At 43.8% G+C, this 23,431-nt stretch overlaps 1 protein-coding gene across 1 annotated transcript in view; it reads right to left on the bottom strand.

Moving 5' to 3' along the window:
• The window catches only part of MMP2 (matrix metallopeptidase 2), a 50,414-nt gene extending 27,300 nt beyond the window's left edge, over positions 1-23,114 (bottom strand). The window contains exons 1-8 of the mRNA XM_075325772.1: positions 22,713-23,114; positions 19,793-20,016; positions 19,318-19,466; positions 19,113-19,241; positions 14,791-14,964; positions 6,366-6,539; positions 895-1,068; positions 613-768 (exon numbers count right to left, since the gene is read on the bottom strand). Of these exons, the coding sequence (XP_075181887.1) occupies positions 613-768; positions 895-1,068; positions 6,366-6,539; positions 14,791-14,964; positions 19,113-19,241; positions 19,318-19,466; positions 19,793-20,016; positions 22,713-22,853 (1,321 nt within the window). The 5' untranslated portion in view covers positions 22,854-23,114. The remainder of the gene's footprint in view (positions 1-612; positions 769-894; positions 1,069-6,365; positions 6,540-14,790; positions 14,965-19,112; positions 19,242-19,317; positions 19,467-19,792; positions 20,017-22,712) is intronic.
• Between the last annotated feature and the right edge of the window lie 317 nt (positions 23,115-23,431).

Raw genomic sequence — 23,431 nt, 5'->3', positions numbered from 1 at the left:
TTGGGAGAGCAAGAAAGCACAGGGGAGGGAGTGGGGAACACGGGACAGGAGATCGGAGGACAGGGAAGTACGGAGGAAAGGTCGGGTAGAAGGGACAGAGGTCAGGATGGGCAGGAAGAACGGAGATTAGGACAGGCTGGGGAAATGGAGGTCAGGTCAGATCGGAGGGACGGAGGTTAGGTCGGGCAAGGGGAACGGAGGTCAGGACAAACAGTACTGGGTAGCAGGACAAGAAACAGAACTTCTCACAGGAACGGAGCACACAGCAGAGCCAGAAATATCACTGGTGGCATCACAGATGCAGCAGCACCAAGATATGGCGGCGTGACCCCCGGAACGAGGCCAGAACGGACAGGCCCCTCCCAAGAGACCTAAACCCCCGGAGGCAGAGTACATGCACCGGCTCAGGAACTGCAGAGCCCTGCATGAATCATGACAGTCTTGTTAACCATGTACTAAAATATTAATCTGATTTCAGAGACATGTAGCTGCACTCCTGGATCTCAAAAAGGCAATGCCCAAAGTATACTGGAAACTGAGCGAATGATTGTAGGGGTTGGGCCATTCGACATAATCAGCCGAGTCTTTAACAATACTAAAGCTCAAACTCACCATAAAGGTCCTGGATCCCACTGACATCATCTTGTGAGAGTCGGAAATTTTTGACGTAAGTGTATATTGGTGCCATTAATGCACCAGGATCATCAGAATGCTCGAGTCCAAGGGCATGTCCAAACTCATGGGCCGCAACAAGAAAGAGGCTATAACCTGGGAAAAAAATCATTGTTGTTGATGGAATGAATAACCATGTACTGTAAATTTAGGAAAATCTCTTAATCAGAGGTGCCACAAATACATTTTGGCTTTCTTAAACTGTCCCCTCCACTTGTGTACCTTGATCAGGACAGAAACCCCATTTCCGGTCATCATCGTAGCTGCTGCTGGTGGCGCACCATAGTTTGCCATCGCTTCTTCCAGAACTTGTACATGAATTATACTTATTGCCAAGGAAAGTAAAAGGAAAGACACACGGGGAACCTTCCGCATTTCCTCCAATTGTAGACAATGCTGTAAAAATAATCAAAGGGCTTAATTCACACAAAAAGACCAAATTATGGCCCATTTAAAGGGCAAGTACGGCAATGACCAACAATCACCCTGTGCTGTTACACACCAGTTCAGGAGCCCCTTGTCAGTGGCCAAGTGATATTGGTCACAGTATACACAATTGTGATTGGCTCCCAAACTCAATGGGCTCAATGTGTCGTCGTATTACATCTATGAGTGGGAATTGCTAATCTCAACATGACTTCCTGCCCTGTCACTTACCTTCTCTTTGTACACAAGAGATTTTTGACCAGTGGTCAAGAGGACACCAGAAACATGCATAGACTCTAAAGTCCTGGAACAGGTGGCGCTAGGACCTCACCTGTGAAGATCCCCCAATTTCACAGGCCAGAAGAGACCTTAGGCGATTACTGCCTAGGCGGGGGAACAGTGGGCATTATTACTATTTAGGGGCGCAAAAGGGGCATGATTACTATATAAAGGCACAAAAGGGGCATTATTACTGTGTATGGGGCAAAAAGGTGTGTCTCTTACTGTGACGCCTGCCTGGAGCCACGGACTCAGGATCGGTGAAACAGGTGAATAGAGGCAACCGCCTACAAAGCAGGAACCTTGACCCCACAACCCTTTAACCCCTATACAGGGATTTGGAGTTACGACAGGGCCCAGGTGATCGCTGCCCGCAGAAGATTGCAGTCCTGAGAAAAGCAGTAACCAGGCAGGGTCAAATCCAGAAGGTAGAACAGGGACAAAAATGGTCAGGTGGGAGAGTGGTCAGAGATCAAGCAAAGGGTCAAAACCAGAACTAGCAGCGAAGTACAGAAACGGTAGGCAGAAGAGTGGTCAGGTAAACAAGCTAAGGGTCAAAACCGGAGCTAGCAGCAAAGAACAGGAATGGCAGGCAGGAGAGTGGTCAGGTGATCAACCTAAGCTCAATATACGGGAATACAAACAAACAGCACGGCACCAGAGACTTGCAGGGATTTACAGGACTATATCTGGCACCTGCCAGCAGAAGGGAGAAAGCATAATAGGGGTGTGGTGCCTTCCCATTGGCCCCAGATTAAAGGTAGCTACTCAGCCGGAAGGCACACACTACCACAGTCAACCAGTGGTACTGCAGGTCCTAGTGAAACCAGCCTAATAGATGAGCAAAGCCTGCGCCCAGCAGAGCCACTGACTGCTCCCCAGTCCCCAACGCGGCCCACAGTGGTGACACGGCGGCGTCTGGTGATTGAAGCAGAAGTCGACTCCAGTGGAGACGTGACACTTACTCTGCGGGGCTCACCAACGGTATTCCTAATACTGTATTGTTCAGTATTAGTATCTGTGAAACAATATGGGTGCTATCTCTTTGGCACTCTTAATTTTGGGGGCACTATTTATTTGGAATGAACTATTGTTTTCAGGGGTGCTATGTAGAACTATTTTTTGGAGGTTACAACACTGTTTAACTCTAAAGTGAGAGGTACAGTAATGGGGGCAGGAATAAGCACTGACTTGGCACAGAAAAAAGTTGTGCCTGGAAAAAGTGTTCATGATGGTCTGGGCCAGATGGAAAAGGCAGGAAAAGTGAACTCTAATCAAGGAAGATGTCACTGAATCTAACTGTACTGTATTCACTTTTACAGGCTTTGTGACTTCACTTTTTTAAGGGGGTTCCCCATTGAAAAAAAGTTATCACAAATCCACAGATCAATGGACCCCACCGATCAGAAGAACAGAGAATTTTTATCCCTGATGTGAAATTTTTATCAAAAAAATCTGTCGCTATCCATATATATATATATATAGATATATATAGATATATATATATATATATATATATATATATCTATATATATATATATATATACATACAGTAGTACAAACCAAAAGTTTGGACACACCTCTTCATTCAAAGAGTTTTCTTTATTTTCATGACTCTTAAAATTGTAGATTCACATTCAAGGCATCAAAACTATGAATTATCACATGTGGACTGAAATACTTAAAAAAGTGTGAAACAACTGAAAATATGTCTTATATTCTAGGTCCTCCAAAGTAGCCACCTTTTGCTTTCATTACCACTTTCCACACTCTTGGCATTCTCTTGAGAGGTAGTCACCGGAAATGGTTTTCCAACAGTCTTGAAGGAGTTCCCAAAGATGCTTAGCACTTGTTGGCCCTTTTGCCTTCACTCTGCGGTCCAGCTCACCCCAAACTATCTCGATTGGGTTCAGGTCTGGTGACTGTGGAGGCCAGGTCAGCTGGCGTAGCACCCCATCACTCTCCTTCTTAGTCAAATAGCCCTTACACAGCCTGGAGGTGTGTTTGGGGTCATTGTCCTGTTGAAAAATAAATTATGGTCCAACTAAACGCAAACTGAATGCAATAGCACACCGCTGCAAGATGCTGTGGTAGCCATGCTGGTTCTGTATACCTTCAATTTTGAATAAATCTCCAACAGTGTCACCAGCAAAGCACCCCCACACCATCACACCTCCTCCTCCATGCTTCACGGTGGGAACCAGCCATGTAGAGTCCATCTGTTCACCTTTTCTACAAAGACACGGTGGTTGGATCCAAAGATCTCAAATTTGGACTCATCAGATCAAAGCACAGATTTCCACTGATCTAATGTCCATTCCTTGTGTTCTTTAGCCAAAACAGGTCTCTTCTGCTTGTTGCCTGACCTTAGCAGTGGTTTCCTAGCAGCTATTTTATCATGAAGGCCTGCTGCAAAAAGTCTCCTCTTAACAGTTGTTCTAGAGATGAGGTGTGTCCAAACTTTTGGTCTGTACTGTGTATATATACATACATACATATCATCATCTCTTTTTTAACAGCAAGGCAGTAAAGCAATGTCATTAACATCGAGTGTAAATGCCTGCTGCACTGACACCTAGTGGCCAGTATAAGAACTAACATTCTAAAAGTTTTCTACATTGATAGTAAGTAATGAAAATCATCCTGAAAGCAAAAAAAAAGCTTCTTAAAAATATACATGAAAATAAAGGCACATTCTACACTACTCAATAGACGCTGTTGATATAAATTAGGTCAGGAATACACAGCATTGGCAAGCTACAAAACAGCAGCCTTGTTCAGCGGACTGACAAAGTAAGAGTGAATCGACCTCCCAAGAAAGCCTTATACAGTGGCTTTCTGTTTGCTTGCTCAGCCAGCTAGCCCAAAATGCCCCGCGTTACTGGCTGTGCACACAGCGCTTTCCGGCCAGCCGCACTGAGTCATCCTTTTGCTATTCTCTACTCTCTATGAACGATATAATGATTTTACTATTTCCTTCACTTTACAGCCCAACAAGGTCTAATAAGTTCGTAAAAACCATCTATGACCCTTAGAAAAGATTTGTCACAAAGGGATAATATTTGCTCAAAGAGAAGCCGCCTGGGATATTCACCCAAGCTAGCCAAAAAAAACAAAAGTCCGGATTTTCTTGCAAAAATGGTTGCCTTTTCATCAAATTCAATGAGTCATTTTAAACTGTAAAAAGTTTAAGGAATAACATCTTTTTCTGAAGTCATATTTGAGATTAGTGTTTGCAAGGAATAGCAAAAAAAAATACTTTGACATTAAAAGAGATAAAAAGTAATAATATTGAAGAAGTAATACTACTAGCCACTTCTTAAAATGAATCTGTCAGCAGGTTTTTGCTATGCAAGCTGCAGACAGCATGCTGCAAGGGTTAACACTGAAAATTCAGGGATGCTTGTCTTGTCACAGTCCGATCTGTTATTTATTTGCTCTGTTTGTTTAAGCAGCAGAACTTCTCATTGTTTGGACTACAATGAATCTGGAACACCCCCTCCTCTGAATGACACCTCACTGTCAATGTAGACTCTCTACACAGAGCCTGGTGTGGGTGGAGATAGCTTTCTCAGCTCTGCTACATTGCTAAATCTAAAAATTCTGATTGTGTCAGAACGGCTGCACCCAGTAATTTAAGTGATACATCGTTGGATTCAGTGTCTCTTTGCCTACGTCATGCTGATCTCAGATAAGGCAGCAAAAATCTGCTGACAGATTCCCTTTAACAATGAAAAAATAAGGCTGGAAGAAAGAGACCTGGAATGAGGCAATGATACAGTTATGGTAAATAAAAATCCAGGCAAGCAATGGGCTGACCTCCCGTCATGTGATGCCTACTTGGTCATATATATGCACAAGATGCTAAGTAGCAGGGCCGACGTCAGCACCTGGCGCACCCAGGAAAGTGCCGGGCTCTCTGGACTACCAGGGTGTAACACCTGCCTGGATCCACAGACTCAGACTGGCTGTAATGGACAGGCTAGAGGAAAGCCGCTCACAAAGCAGGACCCCAAGAACCTGAAACCCTTTAACCCCTATACAGGGATTTGGAAATACACAGGGCCCTTGAGATCACTACCAGTGGTAAGTTGCAGTCCATTGAGAGTAGCAGCTAGACAGGGTCGAACCGGGAAATGCAAAACAGGGACAGAATCAGACAGGCAAGGACATAATCAGAAAACAAAGCAGAGGTCAAATCCGGATCGGGCAGTGAGGTACAGAAACAGCAGGCAGGAGGGTTGTCAGGAAACAAGCAGAAGTCAGAACACCAGAATCCCTAAACAAAACAGGGCGGAACAGGAACCAGTAATACAGAACTATCTCTGGTGGTGGTCAGCAGACAGGAGGGGAAATAAGAAGGCTGTGGTGTCTTCCCATTGGTTGTAGCTGAATGATGGTTCTTCAGCCCAGTGGATGAGCGGAGCTTGTGCCCACTGGCGCCGTTAGCATCAACTCTCCCATCACCAACACTATCCACGGCAGGAACACGACGTCGCCTGGTGATCGAAGCAGAAGTTGCTGGAGTGGACTCCGGTGGGGACGTAACACAGGGGCCTACTTCACGTCAGCAGGAGCGGTGATGTATCCTGCAGCCCCCGTGTTGAGTTCCGAGGACCGCAGTGATCTGGCTGGCAGCCGCACTTTCCAGGCTGCCACAGTAGTGTTTGTTTCTTTAAGGGGATCATCTCTGTGTCAAACGGGGGGGTTGTTTACAATAATTAAAGGGATGTCCAGCCTGCCAAATATTCAAAATGTAACTAGTTCAGTTATGACAGATGTGTTCCTTCTAGGATTTTCGGCTGCTTCACTTTTGGTCAAGGTTGCATATGTTCCACATGACCAGGGCAGTACTTGAAGGAGGCTACCGGAATTCTCAATTTATTAGTTTGCTATAATTTATAAACAGTTAACATAGTGTCATATTTATTAAAATTGAGTCCAAAGCTATAATATTCACTTTATCTAAAACTGTTGATATCACACACCTGTTTCTGGGCAGAAGCCATAGGATTTATCCTGGTCATAGTCTTCGGTTGTTGCACACCACCGGTAGCTGTCCGTCCTTCCCTCGGTTGTACAGCTGTCGTAGCTGTTTCCTTGAAACTTAAAGGGAAACTTACAGGGTTTGCCGTCTGCATTTCCAGCTAAAGTGAATAATACTGGAGGGGAAAAAAAAGAAAAAGAAGAGTTAGGCGACAGAATGGAACATCAGACTACACAGAATTTGTTTGTAGTCTGTTACCATGGAGACAGAAGGAAAAAGAGAAGAAGTGCAACAAATAAAATAAATAAAACACACACCTCCCAGACCAGTGGCGTTCTAGTGATTTTGGCATGGTTTCTCCCAGAGGTCATGTAATATTGTTCTGTCATGTGAGTGCTTAATACTATCAGCGGGCTTTGACAGGCTGCAACTGATCACTGATGGGCTGCAGTTCTCACATGACATAGAATAAGTGCTGTTTCTCCCAGCACTAATGTGACATTATGTCACGGGAGAGCTTCAGCCAATTAGTGAACGGATAAGATTTGGTTTCCACCTGACAAAACAATGTCACATGGGCGCTTGGAGAATCAGCACCAACATCTCTGGAACAGCGCCATTCCGGGTGGTGGATGGATGTTAGTGTCATTTCTAGCATTTAATAAGTGGCTGTGCACTGGCGGACAACCCTTTTAACATTATTAGCAAAGTTTCTTAAAGGGTTTGTCCACTACTCAGGGAGCATGACCCCTCTAATGAGGAGATATTGATAGAGCATGACCCCTCTAATGAGGAGATATTGATAGAGCATGACCCCTCTAATGAGGAGATATTGATGGACCATGACCCCTCTAATGAGGAGATATTGATAGTGCAATCTAAAGTTAAGCTATCAATATTAAAGGGGTTGTCTAGGTGTGTGATGAAAGTCTAAAGTCCCTACAGACTGAACAGCGTCAGGATTCTCCGCTACCGGCGGCAATTTTAATACTTCCGGCCACGTTCCCACTAGACTTGTGTGTCCTCTCCCAATACAGGTGAATTGATCAAGGCACATCTAGTTGACATGTGACCGCAAACATTCGTCCACTACTCAGGGGGCTTGAGCCTCTAATAAAGAGATATTGATGGAGTATGACCCCTCTAATGAGGAGATATTGATGGTTCAATCTAAAGTTAAGCTATCAATAATAAAGAGGTTGTCCAGGTGTGTGATGAAAGCCTGAAGTCACTGCAGATTGGACACTGTCAGGATTCTCTGCTATCGGTGGCGATTTTCATACTTCTGGTCACATTACTACTAGACTTGTGTGTCCGCTCCCAATACAGGTGAACTGAGCAAGGGACGTCTAGTTGGCATGTGACCGCAGGGATTCAAATCACATACATGTGGTCCAGTTATTGTGCCGCCCCCGTGCCAGCAGCCAGCGCTGCTCGGATTCATGCCTTCAGGGGTGGTGGCTCGAGGGTCTCCGGACCCAGGGGTCTCGCGGACACGCCGAATAAATGGGGAGATGTAGATATACGGGCTGGGCCGTAGTAAGTTCGTGACGCCACCCACGTGTGTGGTGAGATGGGACACCACCGCTGCTGTTACGGGGCACCCGGGGGAGATTTTGTGCAGCTCGGTGAGGGGGATAGCGACCGCAGGGGGTGCTGGTGTACTCACTGTTAGTAAAACACACGAGTCTCTGGTGCCACGGCCGGTTGCGTTCGGGTCCCCCACCCGGCTGGTGGTCTCTATCATTGTCCTGCACTGCTTTGTGTAAGGTGGACTTTCCTAGTGTAAAACTCAGGAGTCCACTCCCAGCTGGATGTGGCCTAAAGAGCCGTGCCCACAGATGCTGGCCCGTGGGATCTATGGGCCCTGGCGGTGACCTCTTATCCCTAATCGGTGGGCTGTTGTCTTCTATGAGGGACTTTGGGTAGGACAGAACCTCTAGTCCTGGCCTCAATCGGTTAATTAACCAGTTCCACTAGTTTCTGGTCCTGGCTTCAGGGTCCGAGTAACCCCCTTTTGTGCTACGGTTTCCGGGTCGGTTCCCCTTGTCGGTAACGGCGGGCTACAACCCTGTCCCGGTCCACCTCGGTTCTGCCGAGCCGTCTTCCCGTCTCCTGCTGACGGAGACCAACTGTCTGCCTCCTAGCCAGTGGCAACAGGGCTCCTACCCTGGTACCGTTCAATCTGGACTTCTCCTGCTGGATCCACACTCAGCTCCAGCCCACACTCCTCTCCAACTTGAACTACAGAATAGACTAAACTGATCTGCTGTTTTCCCGCCCCGGGCTGTCTAGACCCATGGGTGGGCATGTCCCAACTGCCTGGTCACGCCCACTGGTGTGTCTATCTTTCCCTAAGGGGGGGTGACTAGGGTTTTCTGGTTGGCTGTATGTTTCCTAGTGAGGGAACGGTGTTATGCAGGGGCCTATTTGTGACTACCTGGTTTTGCCAGGGTGTCACATTATCGCCTGCTCTGTCCGCCAGTCCTGGAGAATCCTGACAGCATGTTGTGTGCACTCTGCGAGGATTAAAAAGTCTGCAGTCACATCTTATGACTTTGACAACACCTTTAAAGTCCCAGAAAGTCCTTTCAGGGAAGGTTCGCACAATGCGATCACTGAGCCGTTTTTTATTGCAATTTAAAGTTTTCAAAAATGACCACAATCGCATCCCTGTTTCTGGTTGGATACAGACTAGTTTTTCTTCTGCGGTACAAACCCATCTGTGAATTTGCGTCTTTTTTTATCTTCTGATCGTTGTCTGGACTTTGCGGACGCTGTGATTTTTGGTGTTTTCTGCTGACACCACTTCCAAGTTACTGTGGTCTAAATGGTTTCTGGATAAGTTAGAAAACAAAGAACTTTTTTTTTTCAAGCTCATAATGACACTGACTCATACAAGCCGGGGCTGTAACTGCATAGGAGTGTAGAAAACCTTGGAAGGAAAGGACATTTCTAATGAGAAACACATGTCTCAGCTGCCTACAGAAAAATCCCCGAGAAATGTCTGAATAGATCAAAAAATTCCTGCAAATCAAAAAGTATGATACAAGGAAATCACTCCATTAACCCCTTTATGTTTTTAGGTATACACAAATTATGTCCGATACTAGAAAGCTTCAAAAAGGTACTAACGCTACCTGAAGTTACGCCTCGGCACCTATACCAAATCTGTATTAGTGCCCACCAACCATCAAACATCATCAATCGCCTCATATATTGCAAAGAAAGCACATCCAGAACCCATGGGTGACAGATGAGAAGTGTTAGAAAGTGTCAAAAAAGTACTAACGCTACCAGAAGTTATGCTTTGGCACCTATACCAAATCTGTATTAGTGCTTGCCAAATATCAGACATCATCGGTCTCCTCATATATGACACAGAAAGCATGTCCACAACCCGTGGGTGATAGATGCCAATTTTGCCCTTTTTTTAGCCAATAATAAATGCGGCAGCAGCCTTAGTCAATTATTTCCTAGAGGTCCTATACATCTCCACCTCTGGGCACAATATTCAATTTTATGCATGTACAGTTAGGTCCAGAAATATTTGGACAGTGACACAATTTTCGCGAGTTGGGCTCTGCATGCCACCACATTGGATTTGAAATGAAACCTCTACAACAGAATTCAAGTGCAGATTGTAACGTTTAATTTGAAGGTTTGAACAAAAATATCTGATAGAAATTGTAGGAATTGTACACATTTCTTTACAAACACTCCACATTTTAGGAGGTCAAAAGTAATTGGACAAATAAACCAAACCCAAACAAAATATTTTTATTTTCAATATTTTGTTGCGAATCCTTTGGAGGCAATCACTGCCTTAAGTCTGGAACCCATGGACATCACCAAACGCTGGGTTTCCTCCTTCTTAATGCTTTGCCAGGCCTTTACAGCCGCAGCCTTCAGGTCTTGCTTGTTTGTGGGTCTTTCCGTCTTAAGTCTGGATTTGAGCAAGTGAAATGCATGCTCAATTGGGTTAAGATCTGGTGATTGACTTGGCCATTGCAGAATGTTCCACTTTTTTGCACTCATGAACTCCTGGGTAGCTTTGGCTGTATGCTTGGGGTCATTGTCCATCTGTACTATGAAGCGCCGTCCGATCAACTTTGCGGCATTTGGCTGAATCTGGGCTGAAAGTATATCCCGGTACACTTCAGAATTCATCCGACTACTCTTGTCTGCTGTTATGTCATCAATAAACACAAGTGACCCAGTGCCATTGAAAGCCATGCATGCCCATGCCATCACGTTGCCTCCACCATGTTTTACAGAGGATGTGGTGTGCCTTGGATCATGTGCCGTTCCCTTTCTTCTCCAAACTTTTTTCTTCCCATCATTCTGGTACAGGTTGATCTTTGTCTCATCTGTCCATAGAATACTTTTCCAGAACTCAGCTGGCTTCATGAGGTGTTTTTCAGCAAATTTAACTCTGGCCTGTCTATTTTTGGAATTGATGAATGGTTTGCATCTAGATGTGAACCCTTTGTATTTACTTTCATGGAGTCTTCTCTTTACTGTTGACTTAGAGACAGATACACCTACTTCACTGAGAGTGTTCTGGACTTCAGTTGATGTTGTGAACGGGTTCTTCTTCACCAAAGAAAGTATGCGGCGATCATCCACCACTGTTGTCATCCGTGGACGCCCAGGCCTTTTTGAGTTCCCAAGCTCACCAGTCAATTCCTTTTTTCTCAGAATGTACCCGACTGTTGATTTTGCTACTCCAAGCATGTCTGCTATCTCTCTGATGGAGTTTTTCTTTTTTTTCAGCCTCAGGATGTTCTGCTTCACCTCAATTGAGAGTTCCTTAGACCGCATGTTGTCTGGTCACAGCAACAGCTTCCAAATGCAAAACCACACACCTGTAATCAACCCCAGACCTTTTAACTACTTCATTGATTACAGGTTAACGAGGGAGATGCCTTCAGAGTTAATTGCAGCCCTTAGAGTCCCTTGTCCAATTACTTTTGGTCCCTTTAAAAAGAGGAGGCTATGCATTACAGAGCTATGATTCCTAAACCCTTTCTCCAATTTGGATGTGAAAACTCTCATATTGCAGCTGGGAGTGTGCACTTTCAGCCCATATTATATATATAATTGTATTTCTGAACATGTTTTTGTAAACAGCTAAAATAACAAAACTTGTGTCACTGTCCAAATATTTCTGGACCTAACTGTATTTAGGGCTAAAATTCAATTTTGCAATTGGGTTCTTTGACAATGTTGCGCCGTTTTGCTTTTTCAGACTTTGTATCGCTGCACATTGTACTCTCGTATGGTTATAATTCAGCTGAGAGGAGCTAAAAATAAAAGTTACAAACTCTCCAATTGAGCTATCAGAATGAGCTCCCTGATGATTCACAGTTAACTCACCCTGCAGTCAGCAGTAGCAGTGCAAAACGGAGGAAACAGAAGCCAAAGAGTGCAACATTTCTTAATAAACCCCCAATTACAAAAATGATTTTAGCCAAAAATACATCCAATTATTTAAGAAACAAAAATTGTCCATAAAGGTGAAGAAACTTTTACGACTCATGGTCTATGGAAGTCTTGGTCTCTGGAAGTAATATTTGGGCACTGCATGGCAGCATTATATGAGCAATGTGTAGTAGTGGGATACAATGTAGAGGCAACAGAATACACAGAGCAAAAATGTAAACCCCATAGTCCGTTTTCGGCCTATACTGGATACCCATTGCTCAAACAGGAAGACCTCTTGAGAATTACTTTATTGTGCCATGCAGAAATCCTCAGAGTAAGTGTGGCATTGTAATACTGTGTTTCCCCGAAAATAAGGCCTACCTCGAAAATAAGTCCTCGTATGATTTTACAGGATTTTCGGAGTATGCTTGAAATACAAGCCCTACTCCAAAAATAAGCCCTAGTTACAGTCAGGGCAGGTGTCAAGGGAAGTCAATCTGTGCAATTTTTAGGACCCCAACATTTGTATTCCAAGGTTAAGATTGTTTAAGGACCTTTGGTGACTTAACAATCAGGTGACCAAAGGTTTCTTAATTGTAGGAGTCTAAAAGAACTGAAAAGGAGACAGGCAGATATGCAGAACTGGCATTAATTTTCTACAGGCATTAGGGGAAGTCAAACTGTGCAATTTCTAGGACCCCAACATTTGTATTCCAAGATTAAGTTTCTTTAAGGTCCTTTGATGACTTCACAGTCAGGTGACCAAAGGTCTCTTAATTGTAGGAGTCTCAAAGAACTGAACAGGAGATAGGCTGATTTTCAGGACTGGCATTAGGGGGAAGGGAGAGAAAACTGGGCAATTTTACAGGGTCCTCACTCTCCTACCGGCCCCAGTTTGAATATCCAAATGGTAGAACTGCTTAAGGACCTCTACTCTCTCCTGAGCCGAAACGTCATATTTTTCTATGCCTTATTGCAATAAATTCAACGTTCAGTGTAACTTTTTTTCCTATTTGTGTGCCGAAGTTTCTTTCTAGCCTTCTTAAGGACCTTTGTGACATCACATCATAGGACCAAAGGGCTCTTAATTGCAGGAGTCCAAAGCTGAAGAGGAGACTGGCTGGCATATGTGTGCAGAGTGTGTGTGTGTGTGTGTGTGTGTGTGTGTGTGTGTGTGTGTGTGTGTGTGTGTGTGTGTGTGTGTGTGTGTGTGTGTGTGTGTGTGTATGCAGTAATGTGTGTGTGTGAACAGATAGATAGATAACCCATCTTTCGGAGAAAGAAAATAATATAGACCCTGCCTTATTTTCGAAGAAGCACGGTACCTAAGTGAAGGGACATCTATGTGTGTGGCCGTGTGGCATGCAATGTTAGTTCCTTTTAGTTCTCGATCCGTGGAGCTCCATTTGATAAGAGTTTATACCTCTGAATTTCAAGAATGTGTGGATTACATTACGACTAAGCGCATAATGATGGTAACTTTGATCTTCTTGCCTAAATAAACTAACAGATCTACATAAGGTATTTGAAAAAAAACCTTCCCGGAAGAATGTATTTTCCTTCTCAGTATGACGTCCTGCTCTGGTTTTCCAATATTGTTTCAGCATGAACAAAGAATGTTGTGTACGGTTCCTCCACTGTAATCTCCATACTCATTGTCTATTACCAAATGGCATTTTCAACTCTGGTTTTGTCCATATGGGCTTCCTGTTTACAGGGAACCTCCAACATTTTTTGTGTCCGAACAATCTGATGGTGGAAGGCGCAGGCAGCAGATTGGGCTGCACTGATGCGATAGAGTTCCAAAACCCATGTTTCTAGTCTCTGCTGAAGTTGCTGTGATGGCTGCAGTCTTGGTTCTGACTGCAGCAGTCTGTTGTTGTGTTTCCCCCTGTCTTCCTTCCCTGGTGTGTTGTTTCAGTGCAGCGGTTGGGCTAATGTCCTTCACCTGACCCTCCCTAGCCAGGGATTATTATAGGGTCTTTTAAGGGCTTCAGGTTCCTGCTCGGCGACAGATGAGGAACCTGTATGGGGACTGGCTAGGAGTGCAGGGTACAGCGGCAAGTAACTGGAGGAGGTGTCCATCTTCCCTCTCACTAGTGCTAGGGCCCACCATTGTTAAAGTGTCCCCAGTGTACCCCTTGTCTGTCGTGGTGTTACCCTGGTCGTTGTGTTTTGGCTCATGCCGGACTCTCCTCTAGTCCGCACCGTGACAGTAACAAGCCATTAAATGATTGCTGATGAGCAAACCAAGCAGTTGATCTGCGGTCAGTTAGTGTCGGTAGTCGGTCAACGTAAACAGACCTTTAGGGTTGGTCTTCCAAAGGTACTTGGGTTGACACGTAAGACCTCCTCCACGTTGTGCTCATGATCTTGAGTTTGGATGCTGAGTCTTCGTTTGATGATACAGCTTCCTAGCGTTATGCACAAGAAACCTATTGATAGCGCTGAGTTCCAGAAGGTTTCAGCATACATCTCAGAGATTTGTCAATTTTTCAGAAGGTGTCCAAGCCTCCTTGACTTTTAAGAGGCTTGATAAGGACTCCTATGTGTCTCAAACTCAAAGATGGATATGTACAACCTTCAAACTCTATGACACCAACGGAAACAACCAAGTCTTGGCAAATAAGGCAATATATAAACTTATCTTCTAATCCACTAAAAAGTCTCTTGGAAGCTATCTTTTGGGAGAAAACGTTTTGGGTAACAGTGGATATACCATCACTTATTTAGCATGTACCACCTTTCTATTGGATACCCATCTAAATAACAAAATAACCCATTCCGAGACAAGTATCTAACCACATGGGCATCTGCCCAAACTCATGGAGCCAGTACAGCCACAGGCAAATATTTAACACATGATGTCTCCAAAGCAACTAGTGCTAATCTGAATATTGGCAATATACAGTATGTGGGAGTGATGGGGTATATAGAAATTATCATGTAAGCAATGGGAAGTCACATTTTCAAAAATGTATTTAGCAACAAGCACTTACATTCGTGAGGACAAAAGCCATATTTGCCATCTTTATCGAAGTTGTACGAGGTTGAACACCAGAGGAATCCGTCGCTCCGTCCGGCATCTGTGCAGCTGGTGTATTCCTTGTCGTTGAAGAGAAAAGGAAATTTGCAGAACTCTCCATCAGCATTCCCATATTTCACTTTCACAACTGTGGATGGAGAATGATAGTTGTTGAACAGCACTAGAGAGCGGGAAAAACATCAAAGTAGGCTAAAAGATCTGAAGTGGGTGACTGAAGATGAAGTTCTCCGAAAGCCCATTCTGTACTCTTGAGTGACACCAGTAGTGGACTATTGATTGGAAGCAACAGCCGTCATTCAAGAGCAAAAGGGGGGCATACTGAAGAGGGACAAGAGCATGTAAGTCTTAGAGACCCCATTTAGAGAAAACATCTCTTTTACAGTGATGCTGCTAATAAACCATACACAATGGTCTAAACTGTGATCCATGTCTCCTACCTACTAGTGTTGTAAGGTCAATAATTATAATAGAACCATTTAAAGAGAATCTTCCTACCTAATCTGAGAGCAGCATGATCTAGAAATAGAGACTTTTGATTTCAGCGATGTGTCACTTACTGGGCTGCTTGCTGTAGTTGTTATAAAATCAATGTTTTATCCGCAATAGATTATCACTAGAGGATTACTTGGCGTGCTGACAGGTAGTCCAGCCATGCCCCCACCACTGATTGGCAGATTTCTATCTATGCACTGTGTACTGTACACAGAAAGCTGCCAATCAGTGATGTGGGTGGAGTTATACAGAGCATAGCATTCATAGAACTGGTAGATATGCAGCAGATAAAAGTGTTTAATCAAAACTACGGCAAGTAGCCCAGTAAGTGACATATTATTGGAATCAGTGTCTCTGCTCCTTTATCATGCTGCTCTCAGATTAGATGACAAAAACTTGTTGACAGATTCCCTCTAAAGGTATCGTCCAGCCAGGCAAAATAATTTTGAAAACAATCTAAAATGCAATAAAATACAAAAAAATGTCATATAAATGGTTTTGTCATGCTAGGTATGGGAAACTACCCAGCAAAAGGCTATAGGGAAGGGAAAACTTGTGTCTAGGGAAAGGGCAGAAGGTGACCCCCTGACCAAACCTACCGATAGGCCTGGGTTCCCGCTTTAGATAGGTCCTGCACCTATGCGTTGAGCCGGATACCTGACCCTGATCTGGGCCCTATGTAAAGAGCAGATGGGATGAGCTCTTCGTAAACCCCACTAGGGGGTACTTCACACACAGCGAGATCGCTACTGAGATCGCTGCTGAGTCACGTTTTTTGTGACCACATTAGCGATCTCGCTGTGTGTGACACTGAGCAGCGATCTGGCCCCTGCTGTGAGATCGCTGCTCGTTACACACAGTGCTGGTTCATTTTTTTTTTTTAAAACTATATTTTTATTCAAATTTTTCATTAACATAACACTGGCATAAGCGAATTCAGCATTGTAAATTCAACATTACATTGTCATGTTTGATCATCCCAAATTCCATACCAATTTTTAAAATCAATAACCGTAACATGGCAAGATAAAGCAAAGGAAAGCAGCGACTCCTTAACCCATCATTCTTATCATTCCCCCCATTGAACCCTTGTGAATATGGTAATGACATACAATAAAGAAGTACCACTCAAATCAATTATTTCCCCCTCTCCTTTTAGTCAGCTTTCGGCCTTTCCTCCCCCACCTCCAAGCCATCCAATGTATCCTTCAATTTTTCAGTATGATACCAGACTGTGTCTTTGAAAGGTGACATAATCCTGACTATCTCCTCCCGAGTACAATAGGCCAGTATGAATTTCTTCCATTTGTTAAAGTGCTGTCGTATTCTATCCGCCCTCCTTTCTGCATCCAATCCTTCTATTTCAAGAAGATGCATGAGCTGACCCAAGATCTCTTCAATCGCGGGGACCCTAGACTCCAACCAATTTTTTAGTATCGCTCTCTTGGCTGCCAGAAGTATCACATGTATAAGTCTGGGTGGGTTAGTCATCTTCCCTTTGGTATCGTTCCCCTCCTCCCAATGGTGAAAAATAGCGAACCCAGGTGAGAGCCGAACTTCAAGACCCCACACCTTTTGTATACAACTTTTGATCTGTGACCATAATGGACTCAAATGGGGGCAGGACCACAACCCGTGAAGGAGATCAGTTCCACTACTCTTACACTTAGGGCAATACGTAAGCCTGTCTGGCTTTGTTGCTGATGGAGGGAGATTAAAACCATAAATTGCCTTGTGCATAATTCTAAATTGGGTTTCTCGCCAATTCTCATTTAAAATTGATTTACGAAGAGCATTCCACCCTCCCCTAATTTTTACCCCCATAGACGGGTCCTCAAATTGTTTTTCCCAAGATTTAAATAAACCTTCCGGGTGCTGTCCTATTAATAGATCACGCATGGCTCCATAAAGAAAAGAGATAGATGATGAAGTTATTGAGTTCTTTACCAGACAATCAAAAGAGTTAAATACTACCTCCTGGGTCACATCATGCAACTGAGTCATAATACTATATCTCACTTGGTCATATTGGATTACTTGGTTAGGCCCCAGGCCATACTGCGCTATAATTTCGTCTCTACTCAACCATCTAGGCTCTGAGGTGTGCAAGAGATGAGCAACAGTCCTTATACCCCTCACCTTCCACTCTTCAAACAGCTTATTGCTTGTCCCCTGCACAAACTCTGGATTCCCCCATATAGGCAAGTATTTGGATATTTATGGGGAAGTTTGTAGTTTTTCCTCAACGCCTTCCACGTTGCAATCGTGTCTTTAAATAAGGAAGAGTGCTTGACTTTCACTGGGAGATTAGCCTGCCTAGTATGAAGCAATGCCACCAGATCCCAAGGTTGTGCATAGTCTCTCTCAAGCTCCAACGCTGAATAATGCCTAGAGCCTTTAATCCAATCCAATATATATCTAGTCAAACAGGCTATATTGTAACCCCGAATGTTCGGCAAACTCAGACCTCCATGAACCTTAGATGCCTAGTTCATTTTTTTATTGTTGCTCTCCCGCTGATAAGCACACATCGCTGTGTGTGACAGCGAGAGAGCAACAATCCTGAATGTGCAGGGAGCAGGAGCCGGCGTCTGACAGCCTGCGGTAAGCTGTAACCAAGGTAAACATCGGGTAACCAAGGTGGTTACCCAATATTTACCTTCGTTACCAGCCTCCGCAGCTCTCACGCTGCCAGCGCCGGCTCCTGCTCCCTGCACATGCTAAGCTAAGCGGTGTGCGCTGGTAACTAAGGTAAACATCGGGTAACCAGACCCGATGTTTACCTTAGTTACCAGTGTCTGCAGCTTCCAGACGCCGGCTCCGTGCAAGCGCAGCGTCGCTTGCACGTCGCTGCTGGCTGGGGGCTGGTCACTGGTCGCTGGTGAGATCTGCCTGTTTGACAGCTCAACAGCGACCATGTAGCGACGCAGCAGCGATCCTGACCAGGTCAGATCACTGGTGGGATCGCTGCTGCGTCGCTAAAGTGTGACGGTACCCTAAGTGCTAAAGGACACACAGGGATAACAAACAAGGGAAAACAACAAACAACTTATCTCCAAGAAGATTCCTGGAAAGAGACTGCAACACACAACAAAGTGACTCCAGATGAATGCAAGCCAACTGCATGCACTCAGGATATGTAGGAAGATAGAGCTATCAGCAGCACAGATCAAAGGAAATGAGAGAGTTTAAGGACACCAAGAGAAGTGCTGATGAAATAGCTGAAAATGAGTGGACCTCCACAGGGTCCTAAAGGGAAAGGGATAAACCACCAGCAGAGAAGATACATAGGATACCAAATACACCAAGCAGGGATAATAGAAGGTCAGGGAGCAGTTTGCGCAGCCAAGTGCTGAGACATTCTATAGCTGGACATCACAGGACAGTCTGTGACCCGTGACACAACGGTGACAGGTTTCAGTCATGACACTTCCTTGGTTCCCTGTCCGTCACTACTTCTTATTCCAAGTAATGGCACACCGACACTGACATGTGACTACTGTAAGCATGTAACCAATCATTGAGTGCAGTGGTGACCCGCTAGAGCTAGCGACTGGATGAAGCGGTCACCTGCTACAGTCAGTGATTTGCTGCAGTGGTCATCATATACACAGCAGAGATTTGTAGAGCAAGTAATGACGTGATGTTACAAAGAGGACATTCATTTTAATTGTGACGGTGTTCCACTCTTTGACATACTGACTGTTAGTGCTAAAAACCATCAGATGAGAAAAATGTATCCACATAGTCCATTACAATATGTGTGTTCCAAATTTGTGTTACCTTGTCCTTCCCCTAAAGTCCAAAGCTCATCGTCATCAAAGTGAGAGTCGCCACCAATCCCTGATCCGGGTGCAAAAGCGTGAGCTAACAGGCCATCTTTACCGTCAAATGGATAGCCATCACCATGCTCTGAAAAACAAATCGGAAATAGTGATGTCTATGAGAAAGCACGAAAAATACAAACGAAAAAGAATAAGTGGATTACCCCAGCGGCCAAAATTGATCATGATATCAGCATCTCCATCCATAAGTCGAGTGAACTTCAAAGGGGTGACATCACTCCAGACTTGAAATGCCCGAGCAAAAGCATCATCCACAGTTTCGGAGTCCAGGTCTATAGTGTACCCCAAGATCCTAAAGAAAAGTAATAGATGGTTAGCAAAAAGCATACATCATAAAGAGGTTCCCAGCTTGGACAACTAACTGACTGCAAAGATTTCCACTGCTGGGACCTCCAATAATCAGTTGTGATCTGTGGAGAAGAAATCCATAAGTGTTCAGTTTTCCTGCAATGCTTCCACTGAAGAAAATGAGCATAGGCAAGGCAGATAGGACCTTTGTGAGGGACCTCTCTTCTATGGCCAAGAATAGAGACTCCCGAACAAAGGTCCCTTCTATTGACTCAAATATATGAATGGATTTTCAGCCCCATTGAAAAACCTACATAGACTTGAATTCACCTGTATGTGATATCATTTTTTTCCCATTTGGGCTTCCTTGGGAAGAACTGGTAGTTGGCCACATCTGGATTACCACATCGGGGCTTTTTCATAGTTTCTATTGTCTTTTGATCCATCTCTCCAGTCTCTGGAATACGGAAGAACTTCTGCATTTTCTTCAGGGTATCCTTTAGCACCATCAGACACGAGTCTTTAGGGCAGCCATAATACTTCAGGAGGTATTGCTAGTAGGTAAATAAGATGTTAATGTGACATTTAGGAAATAACACAATATCAATTTAGGCTCAGAATAATCTTACAGTACAAGATAAAAATACTTTGCTGAAGTTGTGGGATAGTGTCCCACCAGAAGTTGGCTGCATTAGAACCTTCCTACCTTCCAGCGAGGAGAGGGACAGGACTCTTATAAAAAGAGCCTACGAGCATATTGGCCTAGAGCAAGTCCGGGGCTCCTATATTTTATAGTGTCTTGTTCTCTTGTGGGTGGTCCTTTTATCTTCTGGCCTGCCAACATTTTGCTTTACCCAATGGTTTATAGGCACATTTCAAGTCACAGTTGGGAGTCCATTGTAAAAGTGTGGTGGCCATAGGGAGGTCCTGAATTCGTCCAAAAAAAGTTATAAACATCCAAGTGTATTAAATAACGTTAAAAACCAACACTCTGGGAACTTAACGCGTTTTGAACCGTTACGCTTTATTTTGTTGTACAACTTCTTAAAAGAGAGTGCCATTTTTTATTCTAGAACCAGATGTTGCACGAGTGATGGGCATGGTGTCAGTGTTTTGATTTTTCTAGCTATATTGTGTAACCAGCTGAAAAGGCTAATGCCACAAAAGTCTGCAGAGTCTGCAGGCCACATATGATATAATATTGTTTCAATGGTATAAAAGGTATGATTGTGTAGTCTTAGTCCAACCAAGGAAAGATGAAAAGTAACTAGAATAAATGAATAAATCCACTTTGAATTGAAGGCCTCTGTTCACAAATTACAGAATATTTTTGAAGGCCCTACCAGAGAACTGAAGTCAAGACGGAGTATAGTTTGGTACCATGGTTGTATTACCATTCTTAGGGAGATTTGTAATTTGGTACCACCTTGTTTTTACATTTGTAATGCCCATCCTTGGTTATAAAATTCCAGTTGTTGGTTTATCTCAGGTGTCCATGCATGGTGCTCACTGCTGGTTTAAAGCAATGCTACAATTCTTAGTGCACCATGGGTCCATTTCACCAAGCTGTTTTTGAAAGAATTCTGGCATAAAATGTCTTGAAATTCTGCAATATTTTTGCCCAAGTTGAAGTTGCGTAAAAAAAACTTGGGACTTTGGTGTTTTTATGCTAGACCCTGCCAGCTCTGTCTCTCCCTACTTTGGTAGGCAGGGACATGGCCAAGTGCGTCCAATAATTTAATCATAATTTATGCAGAATAGACAAATTGTCTCTTCATGGAGGGAGTATTCTAACTCTAGTGCGACCTATTGGAAGTAGCAATCTTAAAAGTCAAAAGTGGATTTATGCCAGATCAGAACCTCAATTTGCAGACACGGTGTTTCGAGGTGATTGTCAGTGCAAAGTCTGAGATCTGATCTGGCTGTATGAGAGGCTAGAATGAGGCATAAATTACTGCAGAAGGGTATGCCAGCCCCTGCTCAGAGTAACATTTCTGGCAATAGCGCATGACAGCTGAAAGATGTGCCAAATTCACTAAAGAGGAGGACACCGGAAAAGAAATTTGGAACATCTTACTCTAGTGTTCCCTTCATTAAGACTGGTGTACAAGACCCTTTCGGGGGATTACATTTGTGGTGTTAGCCTTGGTTTGCAGCAAGAATTCTAGTTAATAGTAAACTTTGTATTTTGGTACCATCTATGGTACTTGGGGTGGTTTCTAGAAATGTTATCCCAGTTTTGTGTACTTTTTATTTTGCTAACCCTCAGATTACATTTGTGGTGGACCATCCTTGGTTATCAAATTATAGATGTGTGCTTTTTTGATACCATCTGAGTCTTGCATGTTGGGGCTCACTTTTGATTTGGAGCATTACTGTAATAGTGAGGAAGATTTTGGCAACACCTTAGTTCATAGCCTATTTTACCATCTTGGGTTTAGATACGCGGCCATCAAGGTGGGTTCATAGCCATAGCCCTTTGGTTTGTCAGTTCGCTTTGAATTTTGGTACCTCCTTGGCTCTACATGTTGGTGCCCACTTTAGGTTTGTAGCATTACTATAATAATTAGTGAGCCTTGTATTTTGGCAACACCTTAGTTCATAGCCTAGTTTACCATCTTTGTTTTAGATACATGGCCATCAAGGTTGGTTCATAGCCATAGCCCTTTGGTTTGTCAGTTTGCTTTGTAGTTTGGTAACACCTTGGCTTTACATGTTGGTGCCCACTTTTGGTTTGTACCATTACTATAATAATTAGTGAGCCTTGTATTTTGACAAGACATAGTTCATAGCCTAGTTTACCATCTTGGGTTTACATATGGGGTGGTCAAGGTTGGTTCGTAGCCATAGCCTATTGGTTTGTCAGTTCGCTTTGTATTTTGGTGCCACCTTGGGTTTACATATGTGTAATAGCTTTTTTGTTCTAAAGGGATGTATTACAACATTTTCTTTTGATGGGAAAAATTCTACTATCTTTGATTAAGTTTCAGCTGGCATTGCCCTACTTTTGCACTCTCAGTTCATCAATAGTTTAAATGATGTTTTTTCACTCATTTCATCCAGATATTGCAACGTCGATAGCACGTATACATAGCTGGACCTTCTTTATAGGAAGAAAACAAGTTTCTTCAGGACAGGGTGTCCAATGTAGAAATGAGAAATGATTTTTTTTTTAGGAGTGAGGCTCAGGACAAGGTCCAGATAGGCAAACTGAGAAAGAAGGAGAAACCATTGGCATGAGGCTACTTACTGTGACCATCTCTTTGTCCGTCTTGGGTGAGTTGTCTCCTGGAAACTTTATGATGGGAGAAGGTGCAGCTGAGCTCGGATTAAACTGAACAAAGAGCTGGCAATAAAAAGCGCAGAGCTGAAGTATATGAAGGGTCTTCATGTTTGCTGGGCACTGCCACGTCTGTAGATATCTGAGGAGCTTCTACCCGAAGCTCTGGGCACCGGGAGAGGTAACGAATCACTGTGTGGCTTCTGAGGTTTCTGGTCGGGGCTATGTTCCTTTGTATGTGAAGGATCCAGATGTACTGAGCATTCTGCAGAGGAAACAGGAGAGGAGGAGGGAGGCCAGATGTGGTGGTGGGTAGGATGTCCTTTATTAACCCCCACAGCACCAGTTTACTGCTGGACTGAAAGATCCCCTTTGTAGTTGAATCCCACAAGCAAATATATGACAAATCCTATAACAGAGCAATCAACAACGTATCCATAACCGTTCTAGGCAGGGCTAGATTATAGGGAGGGCAAACAGGGCAATAACTCACAACAATATTGGTGCCTCCTACAGCCAGTTCCCAGCAGAGATTCCCGTCAGCAAAACATGGGAGATCACCAAGCATAATAAAAGATTTCCCATGTGGGAGAAGACGTATACAACTTCATTTTCCTGGCTACATTGCTAACTAGAAATTATCTGCTAGCCCAAGCATGGATGTTTATTGCCATAGGTAGAGGAAAAAT

The sequence above is a fragment of the Anomaloglossus baeobatrachus genome, chromosome 10, assembly GCF_048569485.1.
Source record: "Anomaloglossus baeobatrachus isolate aAnoBae1 chromosome 10, aAnoBae1.hap1, whole genome shotgun sequence".
Classification (NCBI taxonomy): domain Eukaryota; kingdom Metazoa; phylum Chordata; class Amphibia; order Anura; family Aromobatidae; genus Anomaloglossus; species Anomaloglossus baeobatrachus.
This window is presented reverse-complemented; position numbering and strand designations above follow the sequence as displayed.